General features: G+C 41.4%; 1 protein-coding gene across 2 annotated transcripts in view; it reads left to right on the top strand.

The window, feature by feature from the left end:
• mark4b (MAP/microtubule affinity-regulating kinase 4b) overlaps positions 1-22576 on the top strand; it is a 50174-nt gene that overhangs the window by 9258 nt on the left and 18340 nt on the right. For both annotated transcript variants that reach the window (XM_070828884.1, XM_070828886.1), the window contains exons 2-7: positions 6401-6598; positions 7517-7570; positions 20492-20540; positions 20644-20709; positions 21694-21764; positions 22390-22446. In XM_070828884.1, the coding sequence (XP_070684985.1) occupies positions 6401-6598; positions 7517-7570; positions 20492-20540; positions 20644-20709; positions 21694-21764; positions 22390-22446 (495 nt within the window). The remainder of the gene's footprint in view (positions 1-6400; positions 6599-7516; positions 7571-20491; positions 20541-20643; positions 20710-21693; positions 21765-22389; positions 22447-22576) is intronic.

Here is a 22576-nt window from a genome sequence, read left to right as displayed (position 1 = left end):
TGACAGGTCTGCTGTCATCGCTGTGACATCTCTGACGGGAAGTGACGCAGGTTAAGTCCATGTAACTTCCTGCTGCTTGTGACATACGCTCCTGATGGATGAGTGAAGTGTGAGAAGTTCGTTCAGGGCTGCTGAGATATCGACAGGTTTGAAGATTCAGCAGAGGTAGAGAAGAAGGATCAGCGAACAAAGCAAATGAGTCACATGTTTATTGTCTCTATTCAACATGTATGAGATCCTTTGAGTCGTTGATAGAGAGCATGAACACAACGAGGAAATGTTGAAAATGTTTGCACTGAACGTGTCATTAAAATTAAAATGTAGTAGCTCTCCTGGCTTGGATCTGGAAACTACTTCTGTGGAACAAGATGATTAGTCTGATCTGATCTCTGGACCTCCCCAAGCTAGTACTTTTTTTTTTTTATTTAATAAGACAGCACATTACCACTGACAGGAAAAAAAAAACCCCACAGATGTTGAACTCACGACATCAAAGTAACATGTTATGTAATTTAGTCAACTGAGCCACCAGGATAAGTCATCCTTTTTTATTTTCAGCAGTGTTATCTCTGTGTTGTTCTGTTATGTTGTGGAGACATTGTGTCTGCTGTGGCGTGTGATAGAGGAGGTGTGTGTGTGTGTGTGTGTTTGAGGACACACCAGTCTGAGGCCACAAGGCCGAGAGCAACATCAGCTAGAGGGAGGGAGAGGAAACTGGACTGGCACTGTGTGTGTGTGTGTGTGTGTGTGTGTGTGTGTTGACATGGCTCAAGGTTACGCCATTCTTCTGCTGGGGACCTACGTCACATATCCTGTCTTTACTCAATACCGCACACACTCCTACAGTACACCCAGGCAGCAGCAGCAGCAGGACACCTCATTCAGGGCGTGGCCCATTGTCTGGAAATATGTTTGTGTTTGTCACGCTCAAAATCTTGACGTTACTGTTGTCTCCCCTCCCATCTCCGCTCCCCCGTCCTCATTTAAAACCACGATAACCGAGCAAGGAAGAAAGAGAACATCACATGTGGTGATGTCGTGTCCTATAGCAGTAATTCCTACTTTAATAACATTAGAAAAACTCTTGTAATGTAAAATATTCCACTTAATTGAGATTGATCACATGTGGCAGAGAAGCGGCACGCAAAGAAACATAAAAACATGCCGAGATGACAGAGCTGCTTTTCAGACTGTTAAATAAAGACTATTGTGGGTTTATGAAAACATATCTTTGAAGTACAACAGATGAGCGGAATCGCATTTAGTCAAAAGATTCATGAGTGTTTTCATTCATCCATTCACATGCAGTTTTATTCAGCAGTGTCCGCCCACGCAGACCAGCACAGATAGGAGTAACTGCTGTACTGTAGAATGGCTGATGGAAAGCCAGACAATGTGAACATTCATGCCACCACATATTTAGGACTTATTCTTTTACACCAAGGAAGATGTTTGTATGAATTATTTCTCCTGATTTGTCATGCGCCTCGGGGGAATTTAACTTTTATTAGTTCACATGTCCTATAAGACCAGAACGCTGCAGGTCCACTTAAAAAAGAAGTGTCTAATAAGTGTGTTAATGTATTAAGATCAGATATTGTGCTCATGTTTCCCTCCCTGTACGGTCTGTTCACTGATGCTTTACGACAAAGAAAATTAAATGGGCAAAGGGAAAAGTTAATGTTGGTAAGTCAGACAGAGAAATGGTTGAAACTCTAAGGGGCTCTTATTTTTTTTTTTATTTCAACCGACCCATTTTTGCTTGTGGTTTAAACATCGGCGGAAGAACAGATACAATCTTTGTGTCTGCTCTGCTCGCACATGATCATGACCAACACCCCTGCAGACATGTCACGCCATCATCTGGCTTTTAAAAGTTAAGCACAGCACAACAGGAGGCCGACGATCACAGTTCATTGTCGTTGGTAACGAGTTATTTTTTTCTTCAGAAAAACGTACTTGTGAGTTTTATGTTGAGATATTTTAATTTGGGATAGTTTGAACGTGTTGACACAAGGACAGGTGTTTCCATTATTTTATCCACCCCATTTACATCAGTGAGGGTGGGCTGATTTAGTGGTTGTCCATGTTTTTGGTGGTGGATCCTTAAAGTGATACACATCAGTCCATAGACATGCATTTGATGTCTCATGGTTCCTCGTCTAATGAGATTTAGTTTTAGGTGAAGAGTTTGAAACCTATGAACAGAGTAGTTGCTGTTATACTCCCCGTTTTTATGGGGACTCCTTGCAACCCCCTCAAAGACCCCTGGAGGTTCCCGGACCCCAAGTTGAGAACCGCTGGGCTAAATAACAGAATCAGCTGTATAATGCTCTCTAAAACGGTTTCGACAAGAACTGAACATAATAACCTGCAGGGCTGTTGTGTTACACTGCATGATTGTCCGCTAGATGTACTTTATCTGTCATGGACAATTAAAACTGCACTTCCGGTACAGTATATCTCTATATGATTCACGGCAGCTTTACAGGTTTTTACTGATCCAAGGTTGTTTCTGAAAGGTTTTATCAGGTTGGAGAATCTCTCAGCTGAAGCTGACAGGCCGATTGTTTTCTATTCCACCATCTGACAGTCACGCTCACATGTTTGGCATATTGTTGTTGTTGAAGTGACGTCAACTTGTCATTCTTATTAGCCACACAAGAATTTAATGGCATAAACTGCCTGTTAACTGTTTTTAGTCAATGACAGGAACCGACTTGGAGAAAGTATTAAGTTAACGTAGATGAATTTTCCCAAACTTGGACTTCAAACCTACTTTAACTTTCACTCTGAAATCAGCTCCTGTTATAATAATCCTAGTCATGCTGGCATTGAGTGTAGAGAACATGACAGTTCAGGATGTTTTTACAGCACAAGTAATCCAATATCTCCTTTGATCTCACACTATGCACATACAAGTATATACTGCATGAATATTTAACAATCAGATTACAAACAATGCAGAAGGTGTAGTAAAATAGATTTATTTTTCAGATCCTCATCATGACATTAATGGGCATAATTGCATTGATCAGATTTTCATTTTTACAATCTCATCAATCAATCTTTATTTTATTTTGCACCAATTCATAACAAACGTCATCTCATAACACTTCTCATCCAAATTCAAAATCCAAGCATTTTTATACACCAAGAAAGTATACAAAGATTTACGTTAGACTGAGAGGGGAGATCAGTTCAAATGGGAACCAATGTTAAAAACTAAATTAGAAATAACAGTAGAGCAACATTAGATGTGTTTAGCCTCAGTTATGACTTCACTCTCACACTCCCACAAGCGTCAGCAGCAGAACGAAGAGTTTAAGACAGCAGAGAGTTGTGAGATGCAAAGCACCAAGGACGAGGTGCCCCAAAAACATCCACCACACACCTAACCGTCCACCAGCCCCCTATCCATCATCAATACCAAATGGTGCCCTACATGTATAATGATGTTGGGGGTGCTTTCAGCTCTACTCCAGTCTGCTGGTCCCTTCGCACCTCATACAACCACACTCACACACTCACACACTCACACAGAGGCCTCCCCCCGAATGAAACTGTGTGGTAGTCAGAAGGAGTGTGCAAATCGATGGACTGCGCTCCTTGAAAGGAGTGTTCGGGCCGGGGGGAGGGGAGGTGCGGGACGGGACGGGGGGAAGGGGAGCGACGGAGGTTAGCATGAAGCTCAAATTGATGTGAGGTCGCTGAAAATGAAGATAGCGCTGCGAGACAAAAGAGAGGGCGGGTCCAGGCACGGAGAGGAGAATGAAGGGAAGGGAGGCAAATTGATTTGTCTGGGGGATGGGATGAGCCAGGGGAGAGAGGAGAAGGGGTGAATAAATGGGGGAAGGGTGAAGAGGAGGTGAAAATGAAGGTGGTGGAATAAATTGGAAAAGGAGCAGAGGTGGCTGTAGTGCAATAAATGCCTTGTAGGACCACTAATCCCTCAAACACTTTCTTATAAACCCTTGAAAACTGCTCCAGTGTTTTTTAGTTTCACTTTTGGTTGCTTTGTTTCTGTTGCAAGCTCAGATATCACCAAGGTTTCACCCTCAGTGGATGATATTCATAAAGAGCTCTGAAATATGTGAACTGATTTTATGACTTAACATCAGCTGCCACCAAAATCTACTCCATGTTTCAATAACTCACAATGTGCAAAAAGCAAACAAACATTTCTCTATGCAATGAACTCTCAAAGGACTAGAACACAAGTATTTCTAACAAGCTGTGTGCGACTGCAGATGTTGGTTTCAGCTCAGCGCTTTACAGGTAATAACACTTTGATGTCCCACTGATGGCTTCATCTATTTAGTGGAGGTTTAACTTGACTACGTGGTTCACAGGGCAGCTTTTTGGGTAACTTTAAGGTCAATCAGAGTGGAGAAAACACGGCAATGTTTTGTAAAGAAAGCTGATTGTGATTAGCTTTATTTTAGCCGATACGTTCCATCAAAATACGTCCAGATTTGCCTCGATAACAATCCTGAGAATCTGCTTGGATCCACAATTGTTCTGTATAAATGCGTACCCTTCTTTTTTACATTGCTAAGTGAGATGGATCACAGTCATATTATATCTGTATTATTATAGAATATTATCTGTACTAAAGGTCTGCACACTGTCTCGTGAGTGCTGGAAAATCATTTGACTCGATGATCTCATCACTGTGTTTACCACAGCGGGTGCATTACAAGGTGATGTGGTTTTATCAGGTGTGTGTGTGTGTGTGGCTTTCAGAGTGTCGATTTAGCCGCTTGTGCCGAGGGCTCGTCATGAGTTACAGTCAGTCTTGTAGCTCTATGTTTAACTTTTCTCACAGTCATGCAGCCTCTCTTCTCTGCATGTTCTCACTCGTGCCTGTCCCCTCCCTAAGAGGCCTAATCGATATGCAGCACTGTGCAAAGAGCTGCAACACTGTAACCCCACCATCGGTTTAGCTTTCACAGCAACTCCCTGGGTTGAAGCAGGAAGAGACGAGAGAAACTGATGTTTAATCTCCCCCTTCATTGACATTTTGGCCTGTTTCAGCATTGCTTTGATTGGACAGATTAGAGGTGACGTATCTCATTAGTTTGAGTCTGTTCTTAGTCGCTCTCTGGAGCATTAGCACTTTTATTTTGGTTGATATGGTCCTATGAAGAAAAAAAAAATGCATCCATCTTATGTTACACTAAGTAATGGCCCTAAATGGTGATGCGTCTGTCTGTGTTCTCACTTCTCACTGAAGAAAAGGACTACTTCTGAGTCCAGGTACCTTTTACAACCCTTTCACTTCTAATCTGGCTTTGAGCGTCTGATGCTTCCTGTTCTTCCTTATTTCCTTGCTCCCTGTGTCATGTCCACTCCAGATGAAAAGTTCAAGTTAGTTTATTTTTTGTCTCCGCTCAGGGCTCGGAGCGGAGCAGATGGAGGGATTAGAGTTTGATGTTTATGCTGACAGACCTCAGACCTCAACTGACCTGAAGGGTTCAGGGTGGGTCAGGCCGAGTGTCTCCATTCTCAGATCGGAGAAGTGAAGTGTTCTGGAAGTGTAATTGTATGTATGTGTTGCATATTAGGAGCAAGCCTGTGACAGTTTTGGTTAATTAATCATGTTGATAATAACTGATGAATTGAAAATAATTCATCTGACATTTTCAACACATTCCAACTTGATTGTAGGATATTTAATTCCTTTTCCTTATCTTAATCATAGCAAGCATTTTATTGTATTTGGCAAATTCTTTAGCTTTCACACCCATGCGTTCTCTGAGAGCTACGTCCTTTTGAGTTTTAAGGGATCCGGGGTTTGGTCAGGCAGACGGTAAATGCTCAGGGAGTAAAACTATGTGAATGTGGGAGAGTATGAAACACAGTGCCAAGCACGTAGTGTCTTTTCTAGTTGTTCTCATTTCTAATTTCACATCACTGATTTGCCACTGTTATCGTCCTGTTTCGTCTTCCTGACTCCTGAGTGAGAGAGTGAGGAGAGTTCAGAGCTGTTTATGACCAGCTCCAGGTTGTGAGAGTCTGAAATCAGAGCTCGTCGCGTGTGTCTGCAGAGCGAAGGGAGTTCAGGGCAGATCGATGTGACGAGGCCACCTCATGTCCTACAGCCACAGCAACACGTGTCTGACACCGGTTACCTCACAGCCACACATGAATGTGAGGAATGCAGACTATGACGGGTCGGATGAGATTCATACGTTGCCTGGTTACTCTTGTTTTTCTACTCTTTATCTTTTTTTTTTTCCTATAAAGCTGTTGTTGTAGTTGTCATGTGTGGGGGAGGGAAGAATAAGTTTAATTTAAGTTATAGATTTACAAACATCAGTTTCAGGCATTGTATGGCTGCTAAGCTGTGCTGGAGGCTCATCTGTCTGTCTGTCTGTCTCCCTCTCTCTCCCCTCAGCATACCTCCCTGTCGGCCAGCCGCTCAGAGAAGGGTACTGGCTGGTCGAGCCGCTCGCTCGGTGCCCGATGTCGTAACTCCATCGCCTTGTGTTCAGATGAGCAGCCACACATCGGAAACTACCGGCTGCTCAAAACCATCGGCAAGGGCAACTTTGCCAAGGTCAAACTGGCACGACACATACTCACCGGCAGAGAGGTGAGTGTAAAGAAGCCGGACGGTAGGAGAGGATGCACTGCAAAGAGTGATGGATGAGGCTGAAGGTGAAGAGTTGAAGCAGACTCTGGGGTTTGCAGAATAGTATCCTATGACTTAGCCCGCAGATTGAGTTTTAAAGGGCTGTTTCACCAAGGTCAGAGCACCTCCTGTTGACTTCCACTGCCAGCCAACACTTCACAGCACAGCCGAAGCCTTAAACCCTTTGAAGAGAGACAGTCATGTTTTTCCTGTTTGCACGTGTGTGTAAACACACTGTAGTCATTCTTCTCATAAAACCCTGACCTACATTAGTTGGGTTGACTCAATCAGCCTCAGTAGAAACTCAGTGTGTCTGCCGCTGGCTCGATCATGTGAGAGCCGGTGTGTTTCACCCATATAAAGCTGCAGATTTTCATATATTGGTGTTTTACAGTGGTAGTTTGACGCAGTCTTTGACCGGGTCACCACATGTTGTTAAGCCTCTTATGCAGACTTGTTGGTTTGTTCAGTGGATATCAGCGTCTGTGCTCTTGACACGCTGCTGAACACTGTGTGTTATCTTGAACTGTTCCTGCTATAGTGTTGGTTTGATTTGTATGTTTCTATTAAAAAATTACTTTTTCTGATTCCAACTGCGCAAATTTAAAGATGATTTAAAGAAGAATTTACAGTTGATTTAATGTACAGTGTGTCGGTTGGACAATTAATTGAGAAAATAATCAGCAGATTAATTGATATTGAAAACAACTGGCTCATGTTACTTTAATATGCAGTACATTTTTACTTTTTCTACAGTGAAAAGCTTCTACAGGAACAAACATTACCTGAGTCTGGGTCAGACACTTTCTTTGATTTGGAATTAGTATGTTTTCTTTGTGTGTTGTTGTTTATTTCTTTTTTTTTATTCTTTCCTCCCAGGTTGCAATAAAGATCATCGATAAAACACAACTCAACCCAACCAGCCTACAGAAGGTGAGTGAGTGTGTATAAGTGTGTGTGTGTGTGTGTGTGTGACAGACAGAACCATATACAGGGTGTGTTTTTTGCAGCGACGTCCTGGCGAGTGGGTTTTATATATATATATATATTTATATTATGGGTTTCTTCTATATCAAGCTCACAAATTCATCCCTTTGTTTTCGCTGAGCAGAAAATAAGCTGCTTACAGTGTATTTTATTCTCTCCAGTGCACTCACATGATCAACGTTTTCCTATTTTCTCCTTTTTTGTGATCTCTGTCTCTCCCCTGATACCTTATCTACGTAACCTCTGCAACTGCATGACCTGTGTGTTCTGTTATTTTAGGGATTGACATTGAGTCGGTCTGGTGTCTTAAGTGTGTTTATTTGCGTTTGTGTGGCAAATCGTTGAGCACTGTAGCATCTTCTCATGTTGTTTTGCCTGTGGTTTGTTTTGCCTGTGGTTGTTAACTCTCAGATGCGTGCAGTCATCTGAACTTTGACCTTTTGCTTGTTATGTGAAACTCGATGTTGAGGAAGCTGTTTGAGAGGATGATACCTTGGTGAAAATACTGGTTCTGGGTTGGACAACCATGCAGGAAACTATTTTTGCGAGAGAATTGTTCCAGGAGGAAACATTTGCAGTGCATGGGGAGCTGCTACACTGAAATTGTGCGGTTCTGGACGTTGACAAAGGACAAAGGTATCTTTAAACCCAGTCTTTCCAAATACATGAATTTACAATTAGAAATCTTGAATCTGACAAAAATAAATCTGGTGAAAGGTATTAAGTTACAGATAATGTACAGCGAGCAGGTCATTATTGCAACATAAATCCTGACAAGGGTGATGCAGGTCTGGAATCAATAATTTGGCATAAAATAATGACATAAAAAATGATTTTATTGATTTGAAAATGATTCCTCCTGCTATAGCAACAGTATGCTTTATAAGAACAGACAGACCTTAGAATACATAAATGATCAGAATCAAATACTCAACAAAGTCTTGTAATAACATAACCTAAACTAGAGTTTACTCACTATTAATCTAGCGCATCCGTCATAATCTTAAATGGAAAATACCCAAAGGGTATGCATGCATGTTAAGAGCAAATAAGATCACTCTACAGTTGAAGAAACATAAGCAGAGTCTCCCTTTAGTCATTCACGCACACAAATCTCAAAGGAGAAATAAAGACGCTGAGCTCCAGTGAACTGTCCGTCACCGTTCACAGGGTCTGTGCGCAGGTCCACGTGCTCCCTGAAGTTCACGCCAATCATGTGGGAGTGCGCAAAGGGAAGTTTGTACACTGTAACTGGCTGCAAGTTTAGAGCTGAAAAAACAAAAACAAAACAAAGGGAAGGGAAGATTTTGCTAACTGCTGAGACAACAGAGTGGATGCAGTGGAAATGCCTCTTTTCCACCCGAGTTGTTGCACTACTGTCCGGTTTCATGAGTGATTTAAATCTTTTAATTCAATATAGTTTCATACAGACATTTGAAAAAGCTGGTGAAGTTCTGAGTTCTGCTTTCTGTCTGTCTAATGTAGCCGTTTGTCCACTCAGTCCACTGGAACTAACTAGGTTAAATGCTCGGAGTGATGTACGTCACTGTGCGCTTGTCTAGTGACATCTAGGCTCATGTTATAACTGCATGTGTTGCATTCATGGCCCAAATGAGGTTAAGCTCTCCTGTCTGAACTGCTGCAGTTCGTGTGTGTGTGTGTGTGTGATGCATGTGTTAATTGAGAATGATCTAACGAAGCAAAATTGAGTGAGAAACATGGCCTCAGGCCTGCATACTGGTGTCATGCAGTTAAAGCTGCATTGTTTTGTCATCTGGCTTTGCTGGTTGAATATTCATCTCTGACAATAAAGTAGTATTGGTGTGTATTATATGCATAATTTGTATTTGCATTTCTTTAAAGTTCTTTATTGTATTATTTATTTATGTTTTTCTGTCTAATCTTTCATCATCCTTCTGTTCTCTCTCTCTCTACTGTGTTTTTGCATCTTTTGTCTCCTTGTTTTCAACTGTATCAACATAATCTTCATTTTGTCTTGCTTTAATGTGGCGCTACTCTTTGGCTTTGACTTTGAGTATCTGAGTTCTGCTTTTGCTTTGTCTGTAACAAAGTTATTATCACCAATATTATGTATACAGTGTATGTCTGTCATCTTTGCTCTTTATCATTCAGAGATGGTTTTAACCTTGAGTGTAGTTTGTGTGGCAGCTCTGCTCTCACAGTTCATACAAGTCACTCTTTGTTCAGCGGCGGTTCTGCTGACCAAACTTTGGCCTTGTCTGATTATGACTCCTCTTTATCAGCACCTTCACTGCAATGAATACACTCACACTCACACGCATCACTGAGGTCGATACTGCATCACACACATACGCACAAAGCCAGTCTATTGATGAATACTCAGCTGGTTAGCTAACCAGTCCAGGCTGGGTCTTGACTCTATTGATAACACAGAGTTGGGTTATTGATGGTGTCTGGCTCTGTGTGATAGTCGGTCCACCTGGCCTAGATACTGGCCAGGACACCAGCTCTCTCACTCTGACCGTTAACGTCAACATGAACTGAATACACACATTTGGTAGCTAAATCTTAGTCATAATATAGATTAAGATTCGGTATTTTATTCCTTATCCTGACAGTTTTATTCCTCCTGGAAATATCATCCGAGTCTGAATTAATCATGAAAAAGTTTCAGTTCAGTCTGACCTCTGTGTAAACTCAGCGCTATTGAAACTCAAGACTAAACTGGGCAAACAAAACAAATCTGTCCCAACATTGAATAATGCCTAAAAAGCTTCTCTAATATAAACAGATTCAAAGCTGGTGCATCTGCATACTAAATTTGTAACAACTATCCAATCACAACTGAGATTTAGACTGATGTGTGTACAGAACCATTGTGCAGGACCATTACAAAGCGTGGATACAGAAGTGGAAACACATTCAGATCATTTTTATTTGGGCTGGAAAATGTTCTGATTGTGTCGAGTAGTGGCTGTGAAATCTAAACCTTTTGGCAGCTGCACTTCTATTGTAACACATTTCAACCCAGGGCTGATTCTTTTCAGGAAATGGATAGACAGATACTGCTATGCAACATATGATTAAGAATGGAAGTATTGATTGAAAGGTTGCATATCACTTCTGAGACGGACTGGCGCTGGTTATAATGTTTCTTAGAAAGACACTTGAACAGGCCATCTTTGTGTGACTCTTCTAGTTTCTATGAAGTATTTTGAATTGTGTAACACAAAAACACTTCACAGCACAGTTTACTTTCTGTCGGACTGCTCTCACCGCCTGATGATAAACTAGTGACTCTTTTTTAAACAGAGATGAAGCGTGTGTGTGTGTGTGTGTGTGTGTGTGTGTGTGTGTGTGTGTGTGTTGCACTGTTGGAAAACAGACCTTCCTGTGCTGATCAGCAGTCGTGAGATTCACAATTTTTCCCATCAGTTGTGCTCTGTTTCCACAGTGAGATGCCAATTTAATTACATCATTAATTTGCTCTTAAAATCTTTAAACTAAGACCTTGATTTTGACTGTGTGTGTGTGTGTGTGTGTTTGTGTGTGTATTCTGCAGCAGCGTGATAGTGGTCTAGTGGTGCATAGCGCAGCGCTGCCGGTTGTGTCCTGTCAGCATTACTGTAGGTAGTGTAGGACACTATGCATGCTGCCAGGTGACACTGTCTCTCTCTATCTCTTTGTCCCGCTCTGTCTGTCACATAACCTCTGTCTCACTGTCTCTTTTTCCTGCCTTCACTTTCTCTATAATCTACAAACCGGGGCTGAAACGTCTGTTTAATTTCATTATACCTCAATTTTGCGATTATTTTTTTCAAATTCCTCAACTGATCCAATTTCCCACACTCCAACACTTTAGCCGCTACTGGCTGCTAACTGAATCTGAATGTCCTATGGCCAGCCTCCGCCTTTACCACACACCTGCTAGAGCTTTGGAGGAATATTACACTTAACACAATGAATTAAATGGCTCCTTTACTTATTAACAAAAGCTTTATGTGGATTCGTTCGTGCTACTCGTAGAGAAAAAATGCCGTCCAGTTCATTAAATTATGCTGCAATAGCAGATTCAACAGAACTTTCCACATCAGTGGCATCTTCGTTCAGTATCATATCATATTAAACCCACCGCATATTAAACATTAGCTGGAAATCTGCCTGAACAGGAGGTGGACCAGACGCATCTGGTAGAGCAAATGAAACATGAGCTTGCAGATTCGATGGTTCCCAGGCTACAATTCATCGTTTAGTCTATAAATTGTTTGAAAATGAGTCTCCCAAAAACTATTTTAGAAGTGTAACTTTTGCCGATTAATTGTTTAAAATATGGAGAAAGTTTAGAGAGTTTAAAAGCAGAACATGCTCCTGATTTAGCAACTGGAACAGCAAATGTTATAAAACTGATCAACTAACAATTAATTATTTTATCAAAATTGTTGCCCATTAATTCACTGCTAGTATACTAATTAAATAACTAATCATTTAAACACCATCCAGGCCAACAAACTTTGAATATAAAAACTAAAATATAAGCTGTATCAGCTGATTAAATGACGGTGGCTTTAACCTACTGAGTGAAGTTCACTTGCTGTCTGTCTCCCATTTCGGTGAAACGACCATTAGCTGATGTGTTCGTCTTTTTGCCTTTGGATAAAATAAGTTACCCGACACTGAAGTGTATTTTTCCAACATTAATTAGACTTTTGTCATGGGAGATTGATTTATTTGCTTCAGTGTACCTCATGGAAATGCACATAATTTGCATTTTAATTTTCACAGCATTAATATTCAGAGGACACAGTATTCACTGTTGGGTTGGAACAGAAACACACAGTTGCATCTGTCAACCCTCTGATTCTCTGTACAGAAGCTCTCTGCTCCCTCTCCTTCCTGCTCTCTTTCTCATCGCACTCTGTTACAGTCTATATGTTCTGTTAACTTCTTCTCTGTGTTGTAGCTTTACGCCCCATTTCTCTACTCTCTCTCGCCCTCTCTCTCTCCCTGCTTCTCCCTTTTTATTTTCTCTTTATCAACTCTTTATTTCGTTCTCTTCACTACAGCGTTGTGTCCCACTTTTCTTTCCTTTCTCCCTAGGCGTTGTGTTGCAGTAGTAGCTCTACTGTAATCACAGCTGCACTGTCTACAGTCTGTAGCACTACACTATGTCTCCTAAAACCACTTCAGGGACAAAGGGACTGTGAGGTTTCGGTGTTTTGAAAAGTTCTGAGTTTCTAGAGAACAGCCAGTACTGCTGAAGTGCTACTGTGAGGCCTCTGTACAACAAAACAAGAGAATGAAGTCATCATACAGTGAAGAGTGAAGTGAAATGCTATAGGTTGGTTCATGTATCTGGCAGTGAAAGTGAGTGTAAACCATGTATAGCAGGTGTCTGTCCACAGCTAATCTCTAATACTACTGGGCAGATCAGCCTAATATTTTATGTGCACATTTTTACCCGCGTGCTGAACAACCTCTTTGCTTTGCAGTAACTTCCCCCATCCTGTTCCCCCATCAGATCATGTTTCCTGTAGCATGGCAGGTAGGTTAGGTTTAGGTCATGTTATGATTGGATCACCGGGAGGAGATCTGTTCTCTGTTGTTGATGTACAGCATTCAACAGCAGGTCAACCGCATGATTGATGCAGTCATGATTACAGTTTTCATCAACAACCCAACCCGAATAAGCTTAAATTCTGATTGATACTCATTGTGACATTTATTTGGTGAGAGTAGAAAAGAATTCTGTCTATTGTTGCACACACACATTTAGAGAATTTGCAAATCTGCTCAGCAATTCTCCAAACTGCAAAGCTTCCCCCTCTATTAACAGTTTATTCTTGCTTACGATTTGTGTTTAGGTGTTGGTTGTCTCAGAAAACAGCACAAAAATCCATTTGCCAAGGTGTTTTATGAGCAGAGTATGAATCACTGATGTCAAGCTGTCCTACTCAAATTTAAATGCTGCAAAATGGTTACAGATATTAGAAACGATTTGTCTACTGAACTCATTGGAATCTCTTACATCTGTCAGTAATACCTTACTAATAATATGCTGCTGTCCTGTTTCATATCATAGAACTGTACGGCTGTAATCACAATATGTAGGACTAAGTGATTTTCTTTTAATGCACTCTTCCCTGCAGTGTGTGTAGTTGGATAATCTTCCAGACTATGCAGGGCCCCATCAAAAGCAGGAGAATTTTGTCGGCAGCCGTCCAACGTTGTGTATGTGCGCAAAAGTGAAGTGTATGTGTGTGCATGCAGGCCAGTGTTTAGGCCACCATCTAATGCTGAGAAGTGTGTTTTGTCCCTCGCTCAGGCCCCCTCAGCCAGGAGCTGAATTCCAGACGGGCAAACAAAAGTGGCGGCCGAGTCGGGGTGGAGTGGGGGTGTTATTGGGGCCTTGGCACAGGAGCAAGGACCCTGAGAAAGACAAGATACAGAGCAGAACCGAAGAGAACAGACAGAGTGTGTGTGTGTGTGTGTGTGTGTGTGTGTTTGTGCCTACGTGTATGATAAGAGGCGGATAAACTCACAGCCCGACACGGTCTCTGCTCGGCCTTTGTATGCATGTGTAATGCCATTATCTGCATTGCTATTGTATGCAGCATATTGTCCCTGTGTGGGTGTCTGTGCATAATGATATTGTTGCTGTTGTATGCATTGTTGTTATTGTGCCGGCGTGTAAAGGGAGTAATTAGACAATAAAGGGACAAGAGGGCACACAAAGCGAGAGCAGAAGGCTTTCCCACACGCTCATCTTCAAAGCGACGAGAATAGAACAGAAGAAGAAGAAGAAGCTGACTGGCTTGGCCTTTCACTTGTGCCCTAACTGTTTCTTGTTTAGTCAACATCTATGAAATTATAATAAATGTTCCTTATTTAATCTAGCTGAGTCACATTGAGCTATATGAGGCCTGAATTAAGCTCCATCTACTCTTCATTAATGATTCAGCTCCTCTCACCGCGGCCTGGGAGCTCCAGTTACTGCTGTACATTAAGGAAATGGAGGGATTGGGCGGAGGTGTCCATATAGTAGACGTTTTATTGGGATAATGTGGATGGCAGATCTCCCAGCAACAGGCAACAAAGGGAGTAATGGGGTCAAAAGTCTATTCAAGTGTTTCCCGGTGACAACCAAAAGAGCAGAGGCAAATCCCTGAGTAATGTTGCTCATTAGAGGGTCCCAAAATATTTGAGAGCACGCTGACAGTTTGGTTCATTGCTGTTTGCCTTTAACCCTGCTGGAGAGGCATAGACGTGCTGAGGTGGCTCATAGATTGTAGGATTTTCCTCCCATCTTTGTTCAAATACACACGTCTGAAGGATCTTGTTATTGCTCTATAAACGCCATAATTCAGATTGCTCATTCATTATAGATTGTACAGTTTTAACTTTATTTGATTCAGTTGTATTCTTGAGGATAAAATGCATTAAAGTGGGAGACGCTAAATGTTTACGCTCGTGTTGTAAAATTAGATTTACAACAAGATCGCATTATGTTAGGGACTTTATTCTGTTGCTCGAGTTTCTTAAATATTGAATGTGTTCTGAGGGCAAACAATCGAGTGAAGTATTATTTTGTAATTTGGAGCAGGAATTGACTTATAGTTCAGTGTTTGATTTCTGCAGCACCAGCTGGATGTGTCACGTTTACATCCTCTTATTCATTTTTTGATTCATTCCTCAGAGGTTTGCCATGAAAAGCTAATTCCTTTATAGATTGCAGAAGTTATTTTGTGGCCATTCTTTCGTGGCTTTCTAGGATTAAGAGATGCTTGAAAAAGACTGGTTTTGGTTTTTTTTCAACATACTTGATGTGTTCAATGCCAACAATCTAACAGAAACATGTAAGAGAAAACTCCTGTGGCCTGAGCTGACGTAGTCTCTCTACCTGAGGTGTAGTCGTATTTTTGTGGAGGTGCACCTTAGCTCTGGTGTAGCTTATCCTCTGTAAGTACACTGCAACCCTTAATGCACAAGTATTAATTTAGCTTTGGGCTACCAGGCTAAGATTACCTGTTTAATCCTACCAGAACAACACTTAGCAGCTACAGCATCTAAGCCAACTTCTGATCACATGACACATAATAATGATCTCTAGTGTTTTGTGCAGACGGATTGGCTTTGATTGAGCTGAAGAGCATTCTCTTCTCCACGCCTCTGTATGTACGCAGACATGCAGTTCTGCAGTCTTTGGATGCCATAAACTGACTGAAGTGGTGTAAAATGTTTCATCTCAACTGAAGTTAGTGAAGGGCTGTGTCTCATTCTCACACACACACACACACACACACACACACACACACAGAGGTTTATTCATACGGGGTGCTCTCTCTGACGTGGTAGTAGAGAGAGAGGCCTGTGTTCATTTGTCCCTCTCATTCTGTTGTTCTTTGTCTTTCACTCTCTTCCCCTTTTTTCTCTGGTCTCATGATTGGCTGCGGCTGATAAGAGGAAGTGTGTTTCACATTGTGTGCTACTGTAGCGTTTAGGACTGTGTGTTGTGCAGTAGAGACGGGGCTGACTTCTTAAATATGGCCGCCAGACAGGCCCTACCAATTCCTCATTTCTCTATTTCAACATCTTTGTCGTCTGCAGGCTCGTTCCCTTTGTCCTTGTGTGTTTGCGTGAGTGTACTTGTGTGCCAAGGAGAGGGAAAACATGGATACATGGCCTGGATAAATGGGTCAAAGGTCGAGAGACTGGCAGGTCAGACACATGAATCAAACCCACACAGCTCGACTCTCAAAGTGAGACGGTCGGTCATTAAGTTGCTTTGTGTAAATCCTTGTAGAAAAGCAGTGAGAGCTCTGACTTAGCAGTTGATTAATAATTCCTGGCAAGGGCAGGGAGGGACGGAGAGGATGTAAATACTCAGAAGTTGATTAATGCCGCCTGAAACGGGAGAAGAAGAGATGAGGAGAGGAAAAGTGACGGATGCTGGAAAGGAATACACCTCTGTCAGATTTTGAAATCTTATCTGGAACTGATGGTGGCTTGTAAATATTCGTATTTTATCGATCATCTTCTGAACCTGAGAGTTTTAAACACGCATACACATTACGGCTTCCCATAATCCTGTAAAGCACAAAAATGTTGTGATACAAGGACTCACTAACAGCAGCTACATGCAGCTCCTTCCATGTGCTTGGCGTTCCATGACTTCCCACAACCCCCACTCGGCTCCGGGGATTAATACCTGGGTTGGCATGGCAACTGTGACGCGAGGCAATCGCCATGGGAGAGAACCAGGAAGAGAGGGAGAACATAAGAAGAGTGAAGCTATTCTGCTGAATCAGTGGACTAATGCTGCTTTCAGACATGATGTTTGTCTCATTTTTACCAAGAGATGTTTGCAACCGCCTAAAAATACACCTCAGAGTGTAATAAGAAATGTTATTACTGCCCCACATCGTGACATTACAGCAGTATGAGGTGGGGATTGATTGGGCTGTGGATCAATACCAGTGACTCAACAATTTCCTGGCCAGCTGCTGAGGTTTCTGGTGAAAATGAGGGAGAGAAAGAGGTGAATGAGTGGAGGAGAGCGAGAAAAAGAGAGAGGTGAATGGGTGTATAGGAGAGAGGAAAGGCTTAGCCGATAATTCTTCTTAAAGCTCAGATGAACAGCTGATGCACCATGCACTTAATTCAATTACACACACTCCCAGTGGACCCGTGTGTGTGTTAACGACGATGCCGCTTCCCATTTTAGGTGCACTATGTAAAAAAACCGACAGAGAAGAATTGAGACTAATGTTTCTAACACTTAACCATCCAGAGAGTGTCTTGGTTATTGTGTGTGAACGCTTCTCCAACACAAAAACCTTCTTCCTCATGTAGATTCACACCAGGGTTTTAAAAATAACAGATGGGATCACTGCAAGTGTACAGCACATGGTGGCTAAATGGCTTGGTTTTTTTGTGCCAAGAACACAAACTTTTTGATTTTATGGGGATATTAAACAGGAAAAAGGATTTTTTGCCAATTCATTCATACACAATTCATTCACATTGTTATAAATTATCAATATACACCAGTTCTTGTCCACTAGTTGTTATTTGCATGTCTCTTGAAGTGTCTCATCTTGGCTCAAAACTCTTGTTTGTACAGTATGACCAAGTCGATCAGTGAGTGTGAGTGTGAGGAAGGATCTGTGTTTGCGTGGGTGAACTAAACCGATCTGTGTCCGTTAAATATCAGAATCTGTCTGTGATGATATCTGTGAAAGTGTGCACACACACGTTCACGCTTCGTGTCAGGCGACTGTAAAGTTATGTCATCGCCGAAGTGTTACTTCACGGTGAGAAAGCAGATTCCTTCCTTCCTTTGAACACGTGGCTCGGAGGAAATGCAAACACATTAAGTAGGAAGAAAACCGTGTTTTCTCATGCGTGATCCTGCTGCCATCTTTGAGTGGTCATACTCAGCAGCTGTCAGGTCTGAAATGAGTTGAATTTAGCTCCATATGAAGATAAAGCAGGACAGTTATAAGCACTTATTCAGCCCTTCCTGGATGGGTGGGATAAATAAAGGTAAAAATGTGTAGTTAATCTTTTATTCTTATCCTTCTTTCTGAGTATGTAACAAAATAACCTGAATTCCTCTTTGTGCTTTATTAAAAATGCACACATGCATACATTCATGCAACTAGCTTCAGCTACCAATGTAAATCAGTCAGGCAGTCTGTATAATCATCTTCCTCCCATGTTGAACACAAACAGAGCTTCAGTGAATGTTTCTGTATAACTCGCGGCAGCTCTTCACATCAGCACAGCTAAATCTCAGCAGACAGAGAAAAGAAGGCTGCTGCCTGATTTATCGCTCCATCGCTCCAAGGATGGCAGCTATACAGTGAAGCATAACACAGTGTAATCTAAGCATGGTGCGTTCAGGAGGGTGGTAAAATGGAAACACACTGAAAACCAGTTAAACAGTTGTGGGTTTTTTTTGTCCTTTTAGACCAATAATGTGATAATAATGTGTTTATTTAGTCAGTTTATGTAATATCCACTGTCTGAAGGTCATAAATCAACTTTTTCATTTTATGGCAGCGATGCAGTGAATTCAGAGAAATATATTGTACAGCAGTAACAGCAAATAAGGAAATGTTACACCGAGGACATATTGTATTGGGTTATATACACATTATCGTGAGGGAGATGAGGGAGATGAGGGAGGAGGGTGTCTCCAGGGGCAGCAGAGTGTCTGCTGCAAAAATGAAGGCATCAGTGAATTCCTGCTTTTGTCTCCTTCTCGTTTTCACCGTCTCTGTCCGCTTTGTCTGTTTTTCACTTGTTATTTATTCTTAAAGAATTTTAAACTAGGCAGGTTTGCTGACTGGCTCCAGGGCAATAAATGACACCAACACTATTAATACAAATACTAACAAATCAGTTTAACCTCCAGCTGCATATATATCACCACTCCTCTGTTCTTACTTTCGTATTGGCTCCCTCTCTACGCCCCTCATCTCCTGTGCATTGTTAAATTGCCTCATTTTCTATTTTCGTTCCAGTTTCCTGCCACGCACACTGTGGCATTGTAACACACACATTTTGTTTTTTCCTTGCACTCCACACTCACACACTCTTTCGAGTAAAGTCACATTTCTCCTCCTGGTTCAAAATGTCTCACTACTTCACTAATAAACACAGGAAAACGGCTGATGATGGATGACCGGCTCGATTACATTTGTTAAACACTTAACAGAGGACGTGTGCAGACCCTTAAAAACATGAGTGTGGTTAATTACCAAAATCACAGTCCCTTCAACACGTATTATTTTAGATCCCAGTTTTAAGGGGCTTCTTCAAACTGACCTGTGATTTCACTTCTGTGGTGAAATTCTGGTTCAGTCCAGCATCTTCTTTGGTGCTTTCCCTCTGTACTCTATTAAAATGGAGTTCACAGACAAATGCATTACATTAATTAGACAGAGAGAGAGAGACGCAGAGACGCTGCATGAAAGTGGCAGGATGAGGCAGCAGTCTGGAGCTCAGTGATGGATGAGGGGAGGGGGGAAGGAGAGCACACCCTGGGGAGGAGGCCCCTCTGTCAGCCGAGCACTAGTGAGACACTCCCTTGGGTGGCCTCAGGTCTAGAGGTGGTCGGAAAGATGAGTGCGTACGTGTGTGTGTGTGTTTGAGGATAAGATGGATGAATAGTAATGTTGTCTATACACCAGCTGTGGATTGTATGAATTTACTAAACAACAATGAATTTGATTGATGAAGGAGGAGAAAGTTGAGCAAAAGGAAAGAGCTTCTGTCTAAAAAATGACTCGGATGTATTTATTTGAATTCACACAAACATATTGCACTGTAGCAGCATCTCCACATATTGATTGTGAGCATACATTCTGTATGTTGGGACAGTCGTGTTATTCATAAAGCATGTTTCATAAAACAGGAGTAGACTTAATGTGCTTTACAATAAAAAATAAACAAAAATAGGCAAAGATCATACGTGACAAACACACATAAGATAAATAACATAACATACAGGGTTCATATGGGTGCTGGAATGATGTGCTTCATGTTTAAAGGTTTAAAAGTGTTTGGAGCTATTTACTAACTAACAGCATGAACGTAGTAAATCACCATCTGACTGAATAGTTTTCGGCTTTTTAGAAAAAAAATTATGTATGCATTTTCCCACAGCCAGAAGGTGCTGGAAATGTTTGAAAATGCACCTTGAAAATGCTTGAGAAGTGCTTGAGTTGGACTCTTAAGTTACTTAAAACATTCAAAAATATCTTTAATCTTCTTATGTGTGAAATGTTCTGTATAGATCGATGTGTAAGCGTATGGTTAAGACTTGACAAGAATAACACAGTCTGACGATTAATTTTCTCCTTTTATCATTTTTTTTTCCAGCTGTTTCGAGAGGTACGCATCATGAAAACTCTCAACCATCCCAACATAGGTGAGTTACACTTCAGAGAACTATCGTGTGTGTGTGTGTGTGTGTGTGTGTGTGTTTCCATGCTGGCCTTTTATGCTAATGTCTCGTCCTCTGTGTGTTACAGTGCAATTGTTTGAGGTGATTGAGACTGAGAAGACTCTTTACCTGATTATGGAGTACGCCAGCGGAGGTGAGTGACCCCCCCACCACCGTCATCATCATCTAATCATGACAATTAGATTGATTACACTGACTGAATTTACAGTACAACAGATGAACTAAATAATTTAAGGTCTAAACCTTTTTAGTTCAAGTCTTTTTGTCCCCATTTTCATCAGTCAGATCTCATGTGTGTTTTCTCTGCTGTCTTGTCCCCCTCCATTTATCACGCTCCTGAACATTGTTTCCCATGCACTCTTCTATTTTTGCAGCCTCTCTATTTTTCTTTCTTCTCTCCTCTTAATCCCTCTCCGCTGCTCGCTCTCTTTCTCTCTCTCTCTCTGTTGTCTGATCTCTTACTTCTAATTCCTAATAAGGAGGCAGGAGCTCACCAGCCGATATGCTGCTGTGTTCAACTCAACCTTGGCCTGTTTTACTATTTAGGATCTCCAGCTCCATCAGATGTTAAGCTGGAGATCATTAAACACACAAAATATGTTTTATGTTGTATTTAAGTGTTTTCAGACAGTTTTGAGCTGTTGATTTATCTTTGAGTTGTTGTTGTTGAAGTAACATAACAAACCAGGAAGCATTTCAGGACATAAACTGACTTATTGAAGGTCATGGAAAGTCTTTTTTCCACATACATACTGTACACCAATATGCTTATACTGCAATAGTTCTAGCTCTGCGATATTTGCTCCTGTTATCCTTGAAAACAAATTTGTGGAAGCTAAAATCATAAACTCCTGTCAGAAGAGTTTTTATAGCGTGTAAACATACACTGAATATGCACTGAATTCACATATATCTGCTGCAAATGTTTGCTGGAGGATCTGAAGGGAGTTAAAATTTGTTGTGCTGCAGCACAATGAAGTGCTGAGCATTGGTGTATGCAGAAAGAATGTCGTTAGAGGCACTTTCCAGTTATATATAATAGGAAGATGTATGGAACATGTGAACAGCCTCCATAGTTACCTGAACTACCATTATATGCTCCTGGTTTTTCCTCCAGGCGAAGTGTTCGACTACCTCGTGGCTCACGGCAGAATGAAGGAGAAAGAGGCCAGAGCCAAGTTCAGACAGGTTAGTGAAATCTCATGGCTAAACTCACCTGTTTGTCTGTTTCTGCACCTACACGACTGCCGTTACTGTATGTCCTCAATGTTTAGGGCAAAACTAATGCAATGGGGAGGAGAACAAGAACTCAAACATGGAGTAAGAGTATAATCTGAACACATTGGTCATGGTTACGTCGTTGCAGATGTGGACATCTGACAGCCAGCGGTTCCAAGTGGCTGGAAAACTGAGCAGAGCAAAATAAAAGTCTGGATTTATTAAGAACAGAGGAAGAGGATGGGTGAATCTGAACAGAAGCTACAGGAGCTGAAAATTTGAGCTTCTTGAGAGTTGACGTGACAAATCGTTTATAGTTCCTGCTGCGCTTCTAACTGGGCAGTGTGAACCTAAAGTGAACCGATACAGAAATGCAGTCAACTTTTCCATTGTGGTTTGGACCAAATAAAGTAAAAACAGTAGCTGTGGTCACATAGCGAGAAATTCAGTCATCCGCTTTTTTATTGAAAGCGTTGTGTAATATTGTCGGTGAAGGAGGGCGTGTGAATGTGAGAACGGAGCTCCTACTTTAGCTATCATTTATATATAGGTACAAACATTAAGTGCAATTATCTTTCCTCGTTTTTCTCCTCAGATTGTCTCAGCGGTGCACTACTGTCATCTGAAGAACATTGTTCACAGAGACTTGAAGGTGATTATACATGTGTATATATATATATAGCAAAGAATAGTTTGTTTTGAAATCAGTAATGCTTCTTAAACACACTGCATGTATTAAATGTACACATACATGTAATAAAAGCCATTATCCATAACTTTAA

Source organism: Pempheris klunzingeri, chromosome 4, assembly GCF_042242105.1.
Source record: "Pempheris klunzingeri isolate RE-2024b chromosome 4, fPemKlu1.hap1, whole genome shotgun sequence".
Classification (NCBI taxonomy): domain Eukaryota; kingdom Metazoa; phylum Chordata; class Actinopteri; order Acropomatiformes; family Pempheridae; genus Pempheris; species Pempheris klunzingeri.
The sequence above is the reverse complement of the archived record's forward strand: the minus strand, read 5'-3'. Positions and strand labels throughout refer to the sequence as shown.